At 34.3% G+C, this 18,253-nt stretch overlaps 5 protein-coding genes across 6 annotated transcripts; 4 read left to right on the forward strand and 1 right to left on the reverse strand.

Moving 5' to 3' along the window:
* Positions 1 to 912: 912 nt before the first annotated feature.
* On the reverse strand, positions 913 to 3,363 carry LOC106719422 (engulfment and cell motility protein 1). Its single transcript, XM_014513760.2, has one exon. It carries the CDS (start codon positions 3,260 to 3,262, stop codon positions 1,046 to 1,048), a length of 2,217 nt encoding a protein of 738 aa, XP_014369246.2. The 5' UTR covers positions 3,263 to 3,363; the 3' UTR covers positions 913 to 1,045.
* A 694-nt stretch (positions 3,364 to 4,057) lies between these two features.
* Positions 4,058 to 9,188, forward strand: LOC106719477 (spondin-1-like). Of its 2 annotated transcripts, none has more exons than XM_014513824.2 (10): positions 4,058 to 4,300; positions 4,401 to 4,612; positions 4,947 to 5,138; positions 5,221 to 5,427; positions 5,651 to 5,908; positions 6,184 to 6,394; positions 6,892 to 7,024; positions 7,486 to 7,657; positions 8,491 to 8,608; positions 9,066 to 9,188. In XM_014513824.2, the coding sequence occupies exons 1-10, from the start codon at positions 4,126 to 4,128 to the stop codon at positions 9,143 to 9,145; spliced, it is 1,758 nt and encodes a 585-aa protein (XP_014369310.2). In that variant the 5' UTR covers positions 4,058 to 4,125; the 3' UTR covers positions 9,146 to 9,188. The 2 variants fall into 2 exon arrangements, with proteins under 2 accessions (XP_014369310.2, XP_014369311.2); XM_014513825.2 differs by having other exon boundaries at positions 6,892 to 6,985.
* A 547-nt stretch (positions 9,189 to 9,735) lies between these two features.
* On the forward strand, positions 9,736 to 13,779 carry LOC106719525 (spondin-2-like). The gene is made up of 11 exons (XM_014513881.2): positions 9,736 to 9,945; positions 10,661 to 10,837; positions 11,208 to 11,419; positions 11,738 to 11,929; positions 12,006 to 12,212; positions 12,292 to 12,546; positions 12,768 to 12,936; positions 13,070 to 13,121; positions 13,252 to 13,414; positions 13,509 to 13,608; positions 13,673 to 13,779. The coding sequence occupies exons 1-11, from the start codon at positions 9,942 to 9,944 to the stop codon at positions 13,681 to 13,683; spliced, it is 1,542 nt and encodes a 513-aa protein (XP_014369367.2). The 5' UTR covers positions 9,736 to 9,941; the 3' UTR covers positions 13,684 to 13,779.
* Positions 13,780 to 14,425: 646 nt separating this feature from the next.
* Positions 14,426 to 14,999, forward strand: LOC106719526 (protein CEBPZOS). Its single transcript, XM_014513882.2, has 2 exons — positions 14,426 to 14,637; positions 14,869 to 14,999. Exons 1-2 carry the CDS (start codon positions 14,508 to 14,510, stop codon positions 14,997 to 14,999), a joined length of 261 nt encoding a protein of 86 aa, XP_014369368.1. The 5' UTR covers positions 14,426 to 14,507.
* Positions 15,000 to 15,008: 9 nt separating this feature from the next.
* LOC106719527 (tubulin-specific chaperone C) lies at positions 15,009 to 16,844 on the forward strand. The gene is made up of 3 exons (XM_014513883.2): positions 15,009 to 15,110; positions 15,537 to 15,630; positions 15,684 to 16,844. Exons 1-3 carry the CDS (start codon positions 15,009 to 15,011, stop codon positions 16,652 to 16,654), a joined length of 1,167 nt encoding a protein of 388 aa, XP_014369369.2. The 3' UTR covers positions 16,655 to 16,844.
* The last annotated feature ends 1,409 nt before the right edge of the window (positions 16,845 to 18,253 follow it).

Here is an 18,253-nt window from a genome sequence, read left to right on the forward strand (position 1 = left end):
TTTTAATACCTTTATTTATTTGCCTCTACTAATCTTCAAGATATTAAAAACAAATGTTTAACTCATCCTGTAAACAAAAAAAAACCACTGCAAAACCGCACCAAATAAGTTAATAAAACCAAAATATGTAATACAGGTTTATTTTTATTTAATTGCATTATTAAATATTTTCTTTTGTTCTTTAGATATGATCTTTGGTATATAAAATATAACATGAAGTATGGCCACACATTAAAATGGAAGCTACACAATTCTTCTTTATGGAAGAAATTTACATTAAAATAATTACACGTTATGACAATTTTTTTCTCTCATAATAATTGACTGAATATATTCCGCAAACAAGATTCATGATTTAGTTCCTTTAAATAGTAAAAATATAGTCATCAAACATAAAAATAGTAACATTTTTGTTTAAAAAAACATGACTAACCAACTTACTTTTCACAGGTTAAAATAATAAAGTCGAATTAAAAACCATCCCTTTTTTGGGTTAAACCAAAAGTTATACATTGTTGAAGGTTCATCGAGACTGTTTTATAAAAGTTTTGTGGCATTTTGCATTTAAATATCTAAACAGAAATATGATTACAAATTTATTGCCAATACAAAAAATATTGAAATTTAAAATAATATTTAAAATACACATCATTAAATAATTAACACAAACACGTTACTATTACTGGTATAAATAAAAACTCCTTGTACATATTTCAATTTGCCCATAATTATAATTAATTATAACATATTTATTAATAAAAAAAATACATCAAATAAATCTTAAGCTACTCAAAATCATTTTGATATGGATTTTCTTATTTAATAATTTAATCATAATCATTATTAATAATAATTGTTAACATATCAAGAATAAGAAAACATTATTCTTAAATTAATCTCGCTTAATCTAGTTATAATGGAGATCTTTTAATATCTTGGAATACTTGTGATTGAAACTTTATAAAATATGATTACGTTATAAGCTCAAATTTACTAAAAATATATCTGACTAAAATACAAATTACTGTTGTAATATAAAATGAACTTAATTATTGTCATAATAGAAGTCATAATCGTCGGGCTCCTCAGGGATCTGAGGTGGGTCCTGTGGTATATCAATTCCTTCAGCATCAAGAAGACGAACCTTAATGTCCATAGACAATAAAGTCTCTAAATCATTTTCAAAACTTCTACTCGTCATTTTTTCCTTCAACAAGGCATTGATTCCATCCGTCCAATAGTCAAATATTTGTTCATCAGGTGCTACAAAGTCTAAGGATTCCTCAGCCGATTTTAATATTAAAGAAAATGCTAAATGTGGAGTCACCTTTCGACCTCTCAAGTCTTTCATATGCGGACAGTCTTTACCCATAACAACACATTTAATATCAGAAACTGCCAACTTATTGCCCAGTTCTTCTAAACTTGGGGTGCTTTTTTCATCACAGTCACCATAATGTAATACTTTGTGGTTTGGTGATAGACGAACAAACCAGAATTTGTCTTTTATTCTTTGTCCCCTTGAGGAATACTTCTTGAATCTGGTACCACCAACTAAAACACCAAGCCTTTGCTGTTGTATCAGCTCTATAATTTCTGGTGTAATCTTCTCTTTGAGTTCCACAATGGGCCTTGCGTGTGACTCCCATACTTCCCTGTTTGTTCGTTCCTGCTGCCATATTTGTGTGATTTCAGCATATGTCAATTGATTAATTCTTTGGCGAAATTTATCAAAACCCTTTGGTGATGCGGATAAAGCCCGATTTATTTGCTCTCGGACCACACTTAATACTTTCATAAAATCCTCCGATGTAGCTCTCATCTCCTTCCAAGTTTTATTTAAAAGTGCTATACAAATGCAAAATAATTCTTCAAATGGATGATCATGTGTAAAGAAGAGGGGATGATATGTCTGTCCTTGTTCACTAGGAGGTTCAGAAATATGCAAAATGTCACACAAAAGCTTAACTAGTTCAATACTAGTTTTACCAAATGGGCATTCGTGTTCTACTGCTCTGCTGTTTTCTAGAACAATTTTACGGTAATCCTCGGAATAATTTCTTGCAAAATAAAGCATACAATCTAAGGCTAGAATACCAGGTGGCACTTCATTGAAATCTTTAATAGGGTCAATCTCACATTTGAACCCAAGCTTTTTATAATCCCTTGTAGAGTTATTTAGTTGATGTCTTGTAGTCACTTCTAATGAATTATTATCATTATCAAATGCAATCTTTCTCAATTCTTTTATCTTTTCCTGGGATTCTTGCTCTTGTGAATCAGCCCGTTGCCTCATCTTAGGTTCTAAGAGACCAAGTGTAAGTGACTGCAGAACATATAACTGATGAGCCAACTCTGTGCCTAGAGCTTCTTTTGCAACATTCTTTGAGAATTCTGAGGCTCCAATGAGGTTTTCATAGATTACATTTCTAACCTGTTTAGAGGATAAGGTGGCTGCAATAGCTTTTCTTTTGTTTACATCTGCCTTAGAGAAGATTGCATTTAGTAATGCTATTGCATTCTGTTGGATAATACTATCTTGATATGGGTTTTGAAGATGTGATATAAGACTAGGTATTGTAATTTCTTTTTCCACATGCAAATTCTTGCCTGAACTGTTTAAAACAATATTTTCGAGTATTGATAAACATGACTGTATTATTTTTGGATCTTGTGTACTTGATTGGTTGCTAACAAAGCTTGCTACTTTATTTATGAACTGATTTTCCAATATATCCCAGGAAATGTTCCCATGATCCATTAACTCAACAAATGTAATGAGGGCAAACTTAAGGGAGGGACCTTTAAACTTACCACTTTCAATATTGTGAATGATCAGTGTCAAACCTTTTTTGTTGATAAATTCAAGTGCAAAGGTCAGGTCGCTACTCAAAGTGGACAGTTTCGACAGTGCTGTAGTTTGGTCATTTTCATTACCAGAATTGATTTTGGCCAGTATATCTTGAACCGTCTTAGCTGGAGATTGCTCTAGTCGTAGAACTGAACCATTTTTAATTTCATTACGATTTTTCTCCGTGATATAATTTTGATTGTTGCTCTCTGAGAATTGAAGGGCGTAGTTATCAGACTCGGGCAGGCCCCACGGCTTACAAAGCAGCTGTATAATGCTAGATAAGGGTTGGCTTTGGTCGAATTCGATTAGTTGTGGCACCTTATCGGGAGCATTAAGCATTTCCACGGCAATTTTGAGAATTGTCGAGTCCTTCGTTGCCGACGGCATCTTTATTGGCTTTACAGACATTTATTCACCATTTGACAAACACTTCCTGTGCACGAACACTGCCACGGAATATTCAATTGTAACAAACAGGAGAACGCCACTAAAGGAACAATTTGACAGTGACGCACGATTTGTGTTTGACAAATTGATTGACATTTACTTGACGTTTTTGAAGGATTTTGTTCACAATCCTACGGCAGGCAGAGGTTTTTGAACCTAACTGTCCTTAACGAAATGAAAAGATTTTGAAAACTAATATAATGTTAATTTTTCTTTAATTAAAATTGTTTTATATAACGTCTATCGTCTTTATTTCAGGTACTAACTAAAAATGTTTAATTTTTTGCGGCCTTTCACTTACAGGACAGAATGTGTCTCCTGTGTCTAGCCCTGTTGATTACAGGGCTAGATTAACTTTCCGAAAACAGATTGTTAAGGAAAAGTTCCCATAGAAAATACCCTATCTACAAAAAATACCGGCAAAGTTCTTTTCTATTTGAGAAAAATATTATAAAATAATTAGTTGGTTTGTTAATTAATAAAATAATTAGTTGGCTAATTTAGTTGGTTTGCTAAATTCTCCACTGTTGTTTACCAGGCATTCAAGCAAGTTTTATTGTCTTTAAATGTGTACTGCGAATTCATTACAAAGACGATATATGAGACATTAATTTATTCTTAAGACCTAAGGTCTAATCCATCAACTAATAAATTAGGACAGAAACGAGATACCTTTCAATTTATTGTCTTGTTCTAGATAAATACTTCTTGTTGCGTTAAACAAAAAGAAACTACCATTTCTGCATCACAGTTTTAGCAAGTAGAACGTCTAAGTTCAGTAACAAAACTGTTTTTTGATATAATAATAATAAACTAGGAAAGCAATGAATAACATTATATTTCTTAGTTTTTTCCTTGTACTAAAGAGTGAAGTATTTGGATTTCGCTGTGACCGACGGCCATACGGATCTATTTCCAAACCTTCAGCGGCTGATGGGCGATTCAAACTGACAGTGATCGGTGCTGAAGATACTTACATGCCTGATCAGTTATATACAGGTCCCGAACCATATTTTTTTTGTAAAATATTTCCAAATAGATTTAAATTCGATGACATGTCAGTCAATTTGGAAAGAACTAAATGAACGTTATGTTACAGTTCAAATAACATCAACTGATGCTGTGTCAAGGTTCACTGGCTTCATGATATCAGCGGACGGCGCAACTAAACCTGATCCAAGTAACCCCAGACGCATGATAGCTTTCTTCCCCGGTCATCTCCGACCACAAGACTTGATTTCTGCAAAATTTAGCGACCGATGTTTGTATTCCGTTGAACATGCTATAGCGTCGCCTAAAACATCTGTTGAGGTAACCACTTTCACCTACTGCTTAATTTTTTGAGATGCGTTGAATAAATTTAATTAGTCTATTGTTATGTCATCATCATCATCACCATCAGCCGTTATCTGAAAACTGCTAGAAATAGGCATTCCCCAATGCCTTCTACAGCACGCTCTCCTCCGCCTTCCAAAACCAACGACATCCCGCCGTGCGAACATTGGTGTTGTTGTTACGTCACCGAGTTACAATTTCGGAAATACATAGTAGCAAATGCATTTCGATTAAAATTAATATTTTCATGTTCGAGCACCCATGATTAACTTTTTTTGATCAGCTCACTAGTAACATAATTCCTTAACAGGTGTATTGGCAAGCTCCCGAATCAGGCAATGGCTGTGTCACATTACGCGCTATGGTAGCAGAGACAGATGAGGTGTGGTTTGAAGACGGTCCGCCGTTAACACAGCGGCTTTGTGAAGATATGAGGCAGCCGGATGACGTCACACCACAGCTCAACTACGACTGCCAGATCTGTGACGAAGCCAAATACGAGGTATTCGATTACGCAGAATACCAATGTACCACTTTTAAAGTTTTTAAGGAAGAGCTACAATTAACCATTAACCACTTCTCAGATCGCGTTCACAGGCATCTGGTCAAGGAACACACATCCTCGTTTATATCCTGAGAAGGAATGGGAGCCGCGGTACAGCGACTTGGTAGGAGCGTCCCACGCTATTGACTGCACATTGTGGGCACCCGGCGCTCTCGCTTCTGACGGCTTTAAAGAACTTGCGGAACACGCCAATACTAGCAGATTCGAAGGGGAAATTCGTGAACAAGTTAGTCGGCCTGCCATTTGTTCGTTATCATTGAAATTCTAAGGATTTTAATTGTTAAAGCACATTTCGTTACGGGAATAATGAAAGAGAAGTTAATTAAAATGTACTTTCGCAAAAAAAGAGCTTATTTATTGCAACTGCTTCTCCTTTTTTTTAATTTGAAAAGAAAACATTAAAGGCCACAATATAATTTTCACTACAAAACTATCAATGCTACTTTTAGATTAGCAGTTGCGTCCGCACGATGGTGAAAGGTAAAGGTCACGGTTATCCAAAGATGAACAATCCGACATACGCATTCATCCGGGCTGACAAGAGATACCACTTGATCAGTGTGGCTGTTGGCATCCATCCCTCTCCCGACTGGTTCCTCGGCGTGACGCGGTTTGAACTCTGCCAGAATGACAACACCTGGGTCAAAGAAAGGGAACTAAATTTGTTTCCGTGGGATGCGGGAACTGATAGTGGTGTATCTTATGAGGTGACTGAAATCAAAATTGTCTGAATTTTTAATTTAAACTAATTTTACAGTAACATAATAATATAATTAAACAGATATTTCGATTGTCCGCTCTATGTTTTTTTATATACTTTATCCCAAAAGTTTTATCCGGTATTCAAATGCTGTTTTTATAAAACGTGAAGTCAACTGTATGACATAATTTACTAAAAATTGAGGGTTGTTTGGAAAAGAGTTGGTAAGTTATTGCTTATATTTTTTTTTAATTTCATGTGAGCATAACATGTTATTTACAGTCAATGAATATCGCAACGTTTCCCCAAGATGTGATATCCCGAGTTCAGATGAGTTCATTCGACAAGAACTCACCATTCTACGAAACTGATATGAAAGAACTGCATCCGTTCGGGAGATTAAGAATCAAATTAGTGCGGACTTACCATAAGGAATGCGAGGAAGAGGGTAAAGATGAAACTACCGTAACAGAGGAGGAAAAGTCTACTACGGGTAATGTTCAATTGTTAAATAAACTGAAATGACTAAACCAATCCCCTAATTCTGCTAATATATCATAAAACTTCCCCAATTGGATATTATACAACTTAGAGAAGTTATACTCCTTAAAATACATAGCAACGTATGTTTCAACTAAAGACATTGTTTACCTTGTTACCACTCAGTGATAAGTTGACAGGGCCGGTGATGAAGTGGATTTATTTGCGACTAACGTCTGTGGCAGTGATAATCTATATATATAAAAGAAAGTTGTGTTAGTTACACTATTTATAACTCAAGAACGGCTGAATCGATTTGACTAAAAATTGGTGGGCAGGTAGCTTAGAACCAGGAAAAGGACATAGGATAATTTTTACCCGTTTTCTATTTTTTATTCCGCGCGGACGGAGTCGCGGTTAAAAGCTAGTTATAAATAAAGTGTTTGTACGGAAACTGCTAATTGTTTTGTATGTCCGCTCTATGTGTTTATATCTCTTTGGTTTTAACAGAAGATGTAACATCGACAACAACAGAGGTGACGACGACGGAAACAGAGGCGGATACAGAAGAGCCGAGTCCGTCGGAGCCCGATGCGCCCTCCAGGTACCAAAACACACAGCTAGGTAGCGGCGAGCGCGCCCGGTGAGGCTTACTTGATAACTTACATAACGTTATTATTACGTTCATTTCATCATTCATGACATCAGAGATGGGCCTTAAACTATATATCACTTAGACCCCTGGTAATAATAAGCTTGGTTCTCCTGTGATTCATGTAATGTTAATTTTTCTTTAGTCCAAACCATTTCGTCCATCTCTGATGTTCTTTAAACAAGTACGCGTCACCTTAATGAACGCTTTAAACGCTACTTCATAATATCATAGAATACTATATGTTATCTAACTTACCCTTTATTACGGTAAATAATATATTAATAGTATAGATAAATATTTATATATGTTCACAATAAATGTGCATTTGTTGGTTCAGAATTTGAAGAGGAAATGTAACAACAGTTTATCGAAATCAGTAAAATTTTGGATGAGGTAACAAGAATAATGTTTATGAGTCTCTGGTGTAAAATTTGTGAGTTATATGACAGTGAGACACCAGTAGTGACGGACCCTGAATCGCCGGAGGACTGTCCGATGTCGCAGTGGCAGGAGTGGAGCGAATGTGAAGGGGAATGTATCAACGGTCAGATCGTCGGCTACAGATGGCGAGAGAGGTACCATTTGGTGGACGGAATCGCTGTGGAGAAATATGACCCACATGTGAGTTTTATTTTAATCTTTCTTGATCATTAGCAAGTATTAGGTTTTCACGCGACTTTTTTAGCCGACTTCAAAAAGAAGGAGGTTATCAATTCGACTGTATTTTTTTTTTATGTGTGTTACTGCGAATCTCCGCCCCTGGTGGTCCGATTTTGATAAAAATTATTTTAATCGAAAGGAAGTGCTTGCAGATGGGTCCCATTTTTTGTTTTTTTTTTATCCTAAACAAATGCTAGGATATAATTATATTTATCTCCTTAAGTGATTCTTTCTTTGATTTTCATTTGTTTTTTTTTATATTTACCTTATATATAACATATAATTTATTGTTTTTAATATTTTACCAGATACAATAAGATAAGAACATAATAAGAACGCCTTTAAAAGTTGTTAAAGAATATTATCGATGGCTCCAATGTATTAGGGCCAAAGTAACAAATTAATGATTTTTACTTTTTGTGTTAAAAGCTAACTTTTAGCTTAGTTAAAAACATCATTGAGCAAAATACACATTTACAGGTTTAAATGTTATTTTTTTGCTGAACTAAAAGTGCCCACGTGGCCTCTTTTCTTATATGGTTTAAACTTTGAGAGCCTCTCCTGTAAAGTAAATTTGCACATTGGCCCTTATTCGTAGGAGCCATCATTATATGTATGTCACATTATCTATCATATTAGCCTTATATGTAGAAGTATAATATATTAGTTTAATTTAATGTAATAATATCTTGATCCCAAAGACAAACGTCTGATGTCGTTTTATTGGACAAAACGATTATTATAAGATATTTTATAATAGTTTATAAATAAATAATAATATTATTTCTGTTTAGGCCAAACACAAAGTGACGAAGGAAGTACCTAGATTCTGTAAGCTTCATTACGACACATTTGAAAGAGAAGAGTGCGAAGATAAATGTTCTGATGATTTCTCTATTGAAGAGCCAACGGGTAAGATGACGTCATTAATTATATATACAATTTACTAGCTGTTATATTTAAACTTTGTCTGGTGGTATATTCCACGAACCTTGTATTTTTGAACTTAAAGGAAGTACAATGTGACATTTAATATCGTTATCTATCTCTGTGCCAAATTTCATCCAGATCTTTTTAATCGTTGTGGTGTTACCGGGCTACAACATCCATCCAAACAAACATTCTGTCATTTCTATTTTAATACAAGATGTAGCCCGCGACTCCGTCCGCGCGGTACTAAAAAACTTAATAAGTACCCCATGTGTTCTTCCAGACTATATTCTCCCCTGTGTCAAATTTCGTCAATATTCGTTGAGCCGTTCCGGAGATACCTTTTAACAAACATCCATCCATCCGTGCATTCAAACATTCGCATTTAAAATATTAGTAAGATTAGTTACGAATGAAGAATTGTCTTTTCATGTTACAGTTGAGCGGCATGTCATGGAGCCAATAGCCCCTGGCTATCCCTGGCAGTCGAAGAAAAGGAATGCATTCAAATTTCATTGAAAATATTATTTAATTTTGTAATTATTATTGTGGCATATTATGTTAATAATATGCCACAATAATTAAATTTAATATGCCACAATAAAAAAGTGTGCAAAAATAACTTAGATTACAAATAATATTACTGGTATATTAAATAATATTTTAATTAAGACATTTTGTACCGTTTTAAGAAGTAAAAAAAAAGAAAATAAAATTATTATTTAACAACAAAGTCGCGTGTTTTATGTTCAATATTATAAATTTAAGGCGGTATGACGACGATTGAGTTATTTGCATATAAAAAATAGATAAATAACCGAGTAGTTAAAAGTCTTTGTGACAAGAAAACGGAAGATAAATTACCATTAAAATGGAAGACTTGAAGAAGAACGAAAAACAGAACTATATTTAAAAGTTAAAAAACGAATCTAAAATTATTCCGACCAGAAAAATGCAACATGTATTAATGCTTACTGCCGCACTCAAAGTCCCTTAAAAGACCTCCCATAATAATTTTAGGGTCTTCCTTAAAAACTAATTTTTATCAACCACAAAAATAATTTTGCGAGAAAGTTCTGTTAATCTTGTTGTTATACTTGAAAAAAAGTAAAAAATGACTCTGGGTGCAGCAGTAAGTGTAAAACTGAGTAACCTAATGGTTAAAGAATTACGTTGAAAGGTGTAGGCGGCAGAATTTAACGTGATGTAACATAATTAATAAACCGGCGCCATCACGTTGATGTAGTCTAATTCTGACAGAGTGTCCCGCTTCAGGACAAAGGACTGTCGTGTTTGTGAATTGAAAATAACATAAATGGGTGAGTATCATTTAGTGCAGTGGTAAAAAATAATTTTTGAGTAATACAATAATATAGGAGTTATTTTTTCCTGCTATCTCCAACTCCATAACTACAAATAAAAGGTGAAAGCGACTGTAGGTATCTACTGTTCATTATTTTTAGATAAAACGGAGACGTTCATAAATATCTTTGTTTCTCGGTCTTTATTTTTTATTCTTCAATACAATTTCCCTGTCCTGATTAAACCCTGCAACCATAACTGCAATCCTGAAACTTAAAAACAAAATACATAAAACATTTGCCCCTTTTTTAAACAGTAAATGATTATGCCCTATAAACATCTCGATTCATTACTTTGTTAACACGATCTAGCAATTGCTAATACTTAACTTAGGTACTCAATTCAAGTTGCCGGTATTAAATGTCTTGTAATGCACCCTTCGACTTGATTAACAAGGCCTGCAATGTTCCATACAGTTTCATATTTCAGTTATCAAGCAATTGTTAAAGTGCACATATAGTTTTACATTGTTAGAACCGTTTAACAATTTGTCAATTTATCGAGTTTAATGTGTGTTTCGACTGCAGAAACATTCATGCAAAACCACATGTTTCTATCTCTCATTATCTCTGAAAAAAGTGAATCAACATGTTTTGTATCTACGGTTAGCCGGATATATTTGGAGGGATGTTTAATTACGTTTAATAATCTTATTAACAATTGTCCTTCTAGGTCACGTGTTGGAAGTCCTCATATTATTAGCAATATTTACAATATGTACGTGCGAGGATATTTTGTGCGACCGTCGACCTTTGGGCACCAACACGGACCCACTGCCGCCAGATAGCCGGTTCAAAATAGAAATAATCGGAGTCAATGACAAATATATACCTACACGACAATATACCAGTAAGAATTTGAATCTGCTATACTTACAAAATCATCAAAGACACATTATCGTGAAAGCGAACCAGAATTGAAGTTAAACATAAGTAATACAAAACGTAGCGAAAATGTAGATTTAGTTCTTTTTTCGCGATAGTCTACTCGGAGGCTTCAGTGAAGACCTTTCCAAACCACGTTCAAAATCTTTTTTGGCATCGATACTCTCAACATAGTATAAATTCATATTAATTTTTAATGCCAGAAAAATTATAATTCACGAGAAATCATAGTATTTTCAGTCTTCTGTTATCTTTTATATTAATATGCAATGTTACAAAAATCTACACTTTCTTTGATTTGTATGGCAAAATAAACTTGGCCTATTTTTACACAGTTCGCTTATCCGCGATGGACGGCGTATCAACATTCATTGCGTTCACGATCTGGGCTCGTGGCGACATCAAGCCGCATGACAAGAATCCACAAAAGACGGCGCATCTCGACCCCGGCTTCGTGTTCCCCGCCCCCCATTCGGAAACGACGCCCAACAAGAAGTGCAACAACTCTGTGGTCCAGACCGACTTGACGCCTAAGACATCCGTCGAGGTACCACAGACTAATCTTAGTTAAGGATTGGTTTAAAAAGTCAAGACTTAAGAGCTCGCCTCGGGAGAAAACTGATGATAGACGATTCATCTCATCTAAGTTCTTCGTCACTTTATTTCGAGAAAACTAGAGAGTATTTTCTTTTTCCTATTTAAACTCTTCCTTTATTGTATAAGTAGGTTAAGGTCAAGGTTTTCTTGTACCTAAAAAAAAAAACTCATTTTTATACCGAAGACGAGAAGTTTCATTTGTTTTTAAGTTTAACTGCTCATTGTCCAATTTCTGATCCATATTTTGCAAGATTACTAACCTTTTTAGGCTTACTGGAAGGCTCCAAAGAAAGAGAACAAATGCGTGACGATTAACGCAGTGGTGGCTGTGAAGCGTGACGTGTGGTACCGCCAGGACGGACCGCTGTCCAAGCGAGTGTGCGAAGACAGGCGGAATGTACTCGACATGCAGCCCACTAAAAACGATAACTGTACCGCGCAGGAGGATGCACGGTATTTGGTACGTAGATTATGATTACAAGTGAACTGCCATTTCATATTAACTTTTCAAAAATGATGTATTCATATTTTTCCAGCTTACTTTCGAAGGTATGTGGTCATATAATACGCATTCTAAGATGTTTCCCGAGTCCGAGGATTTAGCAAGATTCAGTGACGTCGTAGGCGCCTCGCACAATAGCAAGTTTAACGTGTTCAAGTACAATTCCGACGCCAGTGAGGGCCTCAAGAGGCTGGCGGAGCAGGGCAACACCACGCAGCTAGAGATTGAGATTATGAAGCAGGTAAGAAGCAGTCGGTACTATGAAATAGTAATTTTAAATGTCAAACATTTTGGATTTACAGATCTTTTTATTTCATTAGCTAGGTCGCAATATCCGGACGATAATTAAGGCGGTGGCACCACCAAAGACAAATATGATGACGACGTCTATGTTCCGCGTGACACGCGAGCATCACCTCGTGTCTCTGGTCACCGCGCTCATCCCCTCTCCCGATTGGTTCCTCGGCGTCTCCAACATGGAATTGTGTGACGTCAGAACCGGTACCTGGGCTAACAATCTTACCCTCAACCTGTACCCTATGGATGCCGGTACGGATAGCGGGAAGAAATTTGAAGTAAGTCACCCCAATCACGACCCCACGTCAACATAAAAAATATTTAAAAAAGTAATCAGCGAACTCAATGCTCCACTCGCCAGCGCTTACAAGAACTAAAGATTTATGATTTTTTGGAATCAACAAACAAAAATATCGAACAATAAGGACAAAGCTGGGTCAAAGTCCTGATTTTGATTTTTCAACTGGTTAAGGATGTATAAAACATTAGATTTTTTCAGTCGTCAAACGACGAGACAATGCCGCCTCAGCCTATTTCTCCAGCGGTGATCAATCCTTCCGTGCCAAAGGAGGAGGTTCGACCATTCGCACGTCTGCAGTTTGATCTTATACGGACATACGCACGCACTGTCACTTTTGAGGTTACGTCTGAAGTCACCAACACCGAAGGTAAGTGAAAAGAGTTTGAGCGGCGCGCCTCTATCCCTTAATCAAAGAAGGCTAACATTGCAATTGTAACTCTTATCGACCCCTATACTCAGGTCTTTGTTTAAAATTATGCTTTGTAATCCTTCATCAACAGAGGTCGAGGAGACAGACAAAGTTTACTCATCTACGCCTGCAACACATAGAGAGTGAGTGAATTATTAATACGTAACTTTGTTTAATTATCTGTTTAATAAAAAAAACACGTAGTATAAAACTATAAGAAATAAAGATAAATGGTATAATAGTGTTTTTTCCACAATAAACTGATTGTTTCAGAACAAGCGTGGAGATCGCTTCTGAAGAATCAGATCCCAATTGTCCAATGTCGGGCTGGGACGATTGGCTGTCGTGCGAGGGGGAGTGCATAGACAACCAGATCGAGGGTTACCAGATGAGATTCCGGCACCACATGGTCAATAACCAGCCAGTGGACCTTATTGTAAGAATTATTTTTAAAAATGGCAACAACTCAAGAAATAAGGCCGTTTTGTTGTTTTAATATTTTTAGTATAATAATATCTACGCTTTTTCAGGGACCCCTTAGCAAACGCATACCTAAAGATTGCATTGAAAAGTATTCAGTGACGGAGCTCCGAGCATGTACGGACAGTTGCGATGAGGAAGAAAACGAAGGTATTGGCTCTTAAAATATTTAAAGTTTAATAACTTAACAAATAAAAAAATGTGTTATTTTCAGCTCAAGAATAAATTCGGAAGGAAAAATCACACTAATACTCGAGAACTTAATACACATCTTAACTATAATTTATAGGTGTACCAGTAATATTAATAAAATTTAATTAAAAACGAATAATTTAAAGTTTTCTTTATTCCTCCCCAATAGATTTACAGACTACGGCCGTGTCTTGATTCAGTCCAATTCTAGTCCTTCAAGAAATAATGCTAGTTTCTGCAAAACGGGTTAAAAATAGTTTATTTTTTTAACCTAAGCCAATGCCTCAACTCAACATCAATTTTCGAGAACCATTAGAATAGAACTATTATTATTTACGGTAATATTATATACAAAACTTAAATTAAAACAGTTTTTATAATTTTTAAATATTATTTTAAAAAAACTTTCAAATTCGCGCCTTCTTCGCCAAAGCCCGCAAAAAAAAACCCGCGCGCGGCTAAAGTTAAAATGTTGTCATATAGAAAATATTTATTTTACGAAACACCGGGTCATCACAATGTTTTTTCCAAAAGGGCTAGTATCCAGCCCATAAAATATTAATTAAAAAAATACAATGTTTTCTTAATATTTTAATTTTTTATTTAGTTTTTAAAACACAATTTAAATCTCTAATCATGATTACTTACTTACAAAATTAGTTATAAATTTTATTTTACCTTGTGTTTTACTCCTCTTTCTCTCTCAGTAAATAGATAATTATTTGTAGTCTGTACATGCGAGGTATCGCTTTTTGCTATCTGTTTCTTACGTCACCTCATGCGACATCTTGTTCTAAATTTCTTTAATTTTTCGGTCGATCGAGGGACAAAGATAATTTTGACTTTAAAATCGTATAATGCTTACAAAAAAGCCGAAGCCGGCTTACAAAAGATTCCTTAGCTATACTCTTGGGACTGTATTTGTTGCTGAAACTATTGGAATTGCAATATCGTACGGTTTATACTTCAAGTTAAATACCGATAGAGGTAAGTTTAATAATTTGATAGTAAAGATTTAAATGGTACAATGAAAAACAGCCGTTCCTGTTAAGTATATAACAAAACAAAAAAAAATCAGTAATTGTTGATAGCCAACTAAAATTTACTAAAACATAATATATTTATTTAACAATCCTATTCAAGTAATCTTACTATCCTGTTCGTATAATCACGATGAATAATTTATTGACTTCCATCAACTAATATTTCGTATTTCAGATTTCCGTCTGTATATGCACAAAAATTACAACTTCATCTTGGAAGGATATTACGGTCTTGGGGAATACATTGGTGGTCACAAGACTCGTGAGTTAGATCAAAAAGTGTGGTCAAGCGAAGGCAAGATTTAACTCGGTGAGATGAGTATTGCGATTAGATCCGGTTTTTGGATATTCACGTTTGGAGCCATCGGTTATGGACTTTTCTATGTGGTCAAACCTGATGATGATCTGCTTAAGAAGGTCATTATATTTCAATATATTGCATTGGTTGTGTTTGGTCTCTGATTTGGGCTTAGCTATAGATAATATTCTGTTTGGATTATGTAACTTGTAGTACTAGATCTACAGGCCTTTAAATGTTGTAAATAACTTTAATTTGGTTGTGTTAAACCTACAATTAATGTAGGACTAACAAAAAATACCTTTTTTCCTTAAGTGGTGTTTGACATATATTAGAAATGTACTTTAATTCCTTCTATTTTCATTCATCAAGTTTGATCATATTAGGAGTTATGTTTACGTAATAAAACTCCCAAATTAACATATCCATTATTAAAAACTTATATATTGTAACTATAAAATATAAAATTCACTGTTGCTCCCATACCTTTATCAGCATAATTGTTTCTCAAATCTAACCTAAATTATTTTATTTTCTGCTTTTAGTTTGACGAGGGCTCCAAGCACACTGATACTAGAAAATTCTCCCGTGACACAGTAGCAGTACTTAAAGAAGCAGCTAAACAAGATTCCGATTTAAATAAGAAGATTGAAGAATTGTTGAAGAAATGAGTGATAGAAATTCTGTACTAGAGCGGTTGAGTAGGAGAGATGCACAACGATTAGAAAAACTACAAAAAGCACATAAGGCAAGGGAGGAAGTTGACGCTTCGAATGAAAATGAAGACTTCTTTTCTGGAGCATTTAAAATCAGATCCGAATATATAGAACAGTTGCTATCTCAAGTACCAACTTTGGAAACTTCAGTATTAACTGCACACTTTGACAACATCAAAAGAGAAGTCAATGAATTACAAAAATATGTTGTCACATCATCATTCTTCCTCAAAGAGTTCAATATGCGCAAATACTTGGGCATTGTACAGAATTTACAGTCAAAATGTTACGAATTAGAAGATCAATATGTCCCTCGGAAAAAATTTGGCTTCACAAGAAAAAAAATTCCTAAATCAGACAATCAGAAGCATAATTTGGATGAGCAGGATGGTGTTGACAAGATTGACAGCAACAAATGGGATGATAAGTTATTCGGTTTCGATTCTAAAGAAGGAAAGATACTGCTGCTGGATAATGATGTGTTATTTCAAAGAGATGTGACGATGAGAAATTTAAAAAACTGTACAATCGGTCTGAAAGGTGTCATGGGTACGTTGCACTTGACAAATTTGGACAATTGCATTGTTCTCTCAGGACCCGTTACTTCTTCTGTGTTTATAGAGAAGTGTACAAATTGTAAAATAGTGACAGCATGTCAACAGTTACGTATGCATACTTCTACCAAGTGTGATATTTATCTTCATGTAACAAGCAAAGGTATTGTCGAAGATTGTATGGAAATCAGAACAGCCCCATATAATTTACAATACGAAGATTTAGAGAAGCACTTCAATATGTCATCGTTAGATAAAAATAGTAATAATTGGGACAATTTGGATGACTTTAACTGGCTTGCACCCGATGTACCATCACCAAATTGGTCGGTTCTGGATGTGAAGAGTCGTGTAAATGATTGGAATGACTGGTGGTCCAAAATTCCATCATAATGTGTACAAAACAAACTAACTTCAATAAAATAATTTACTCAAATTTGTAAGTGGTTATAGTGCATTAATTAAAGATATAACTCCTACTAACTGGTGCTTGAAAGTTTTCATTTCTTTTGCTCTTTACGAACATAAATTAACCTCAAACTTTAGAATTGTTCACCTAAATATATCTGAAAAAAGACAAGTTTTACAACAAACAGTAGTAAATTTTACTATTACAGTTTTATCATTTTTTTTTGTTTTTTTTTTTTGCTATATAATTTAAATTGTGATCAAATAAATTTTTGTGTTTTTAAATAGGCCTTTTATGTATAATTGCTTTATAGTTTAATTGCATTTCTATCTAAAATTGGTTAAAATAACCTAGTTGTATGACAAGATTTGAATTATAACTTAGTTATAAAAAAGTAATAACATAAAAAAGGTCATGCTGTCAATTTTTATGGCACCCAGTAATTTAACAATAAAGACATTTTTTTTTAACTTCTGTATCACATAAAAATGTAGTAGCTTAGTTACATTTATTAAATTTACAAATATTTATATAACAATAAATGGATTGACAAAATGTTTGAGTACATTTATTGCCAAGGTTTTTTTTTTCATATTCTAAAATGACAAACAAGGAAGCCATGTCAGGTTCTCTGAATTCGCCGAAACAGCGAAACGACTGCTGCTAATGGATGCAATTGCGGTGCGTACCTTTAATTTAGGAAGGAAGGGACGCACAGATAACACTATTTCCCCTTCCTATGCGTTCCCTCCTCTGCCAAATGCACTTACCCTTCCCATCACTTATAAAGGGTGGGAAGGGGACGTGGATTAGAATTAAAAAATCATAAACATTAAATATGACACCAATGTATTTAGACAATTTAGCAATCTCTTAATATTTTTAATCAGACGGCTTGTCCCAATTTACAAAAGTTCTTGCTACGGAATTACGGATTCTACGGAATAAAAAAGGTAATTGTAGGAATGACTGATTAACATTTCATTCAGGGACAGGGAATTAGTCAAGGATTAATAATCACATATTTAACAATAAATATTTATTTATTTACTTTAATTATCGAATTACATATATAAAAAGACATCACAGAAAATTTACAAAGAAAGAAATTGTGTAAATTTACAATTAAATTACATAAACGGAGTAAATAAAATACGATTTCATTTATTTCCGCATAATAAAAGCATGTCCTAATATTCTTAAATATTTACTTGTATAATTATTGTTTAACGCACTTCCCGCCATTTTTCAAGACATCAGTCTTATGCTTGATGGTTCATGAGATGAAATTAAATATAAAATGATTTCATATTGAACGATTAGTACAAATATAGGAATTTAATTAAAAAAAAAAACTATTAAACATTTTTTTTTAAATGACCACATTTTTAAATGCAATTGTATTTTTTTTTTCAACTACGGGCGCGTTGTTATTTTAAGAGATTCGGGGATTAAACCTCGTATAGGAATGTAAATACAATTAAGTACAAACATATAATATTATATATACATGAAAATAATCTCATTAAAATTTCATTCAGAAATAAAAGTTAGAATAGTTTTTTTTCTGACATTTATATAAT

Source organism: Papilio machaon, chromosome 7, assembly GCF_912999745.1.
Source record: "Papilio machaon chromosome 7, ilPapMach1.1, whole genome shotgun sequence".
Lineage (NCBI taxonomy): Eukaryota > Metazoa > Arthropoda > Insecta > Lepidoptera > Papilionidae > Papilio > Papilio machaon.

Bases quoted from the DNA above. Each gene is read 5' to 3' on its own strand.
- LOC106719527 (XM_014513883.2), top strand. From the start codon at position 15,009: ATGAGTATTGCGATTAGATCCGGTTTTTGGATATTCACGTTTGGAGCC. The intron at 15,111-15,536 runs GTCATTATATTT...TTCTGCTTTTAG, and splicing joins ATGATGATCTGCTTAAGAAG to TTTGACGAGGGCTCCAAGCA. The intron at 15,631-15,683 runs ATAAGAAGATTG...ATTCTGTACTAG, and splicing joins TAAACAAGATTCCGATTTAA to AGCGGTTGAGTAGGAGAGAT.
- LOC106719526 (XM_014513882.2), top strand. From the start codon at position 14,508: ATGCTTACAAAAAAGCCGAAGCCGGCTTACAAAAGATTCCTTAGCTAT. The intron at 14,638-14,868 runs GTAAGTTTAATA...TTCGTATTTCAG, and splicing joins CAAGTTAAATACCGATAGAG to ATTTCCGTCTGTATATGCAC.
- LOC106719525 (XM_014513881.2), top strand. The intron at 11,930-12,005 runs GTACGTAGATTA...ATATTTTTCCAG, and splicing joins AGGAGGATGCACGGTATTTG to CTTACTTTCGAAGGTATGTG. The intron at 12,213-12,291 runs GTAAGAAGCAGT...TTATTTCATTAG, and splicing joins AGATTGAGATTATGAAGCAG to CTAGGTCGCAATATCCGGAC.
- LOC106719477 (XM_014513824.2), top strand. From the start codon at position 4,126: ATGAATAACATTATATTTCTTAGTTTTTTCCTTGTACTAAAGAGTGAA. The intron at 4,301-4,400 runs GTCCCGAACCAT...GTTATGTTACAG, and splicing joins GCCTGATCAGTTATATACAG to TTCAAATAACATCAACTGAT. The intron at 5,909-6,183 runs GTGACTGAAATC...TGTTATTTACAG, and splicing joins ATAGTGGTGTATCTTATGAG to TCAATGAATATCGCAACGTT.
- LOC106719422 (XM_014513760.2), bottom strand. From the start codon at position 3,262: ATGTCTGTAAAGCCAATAAAGATGCCGTCGGCAACGAAGGACTCGACA.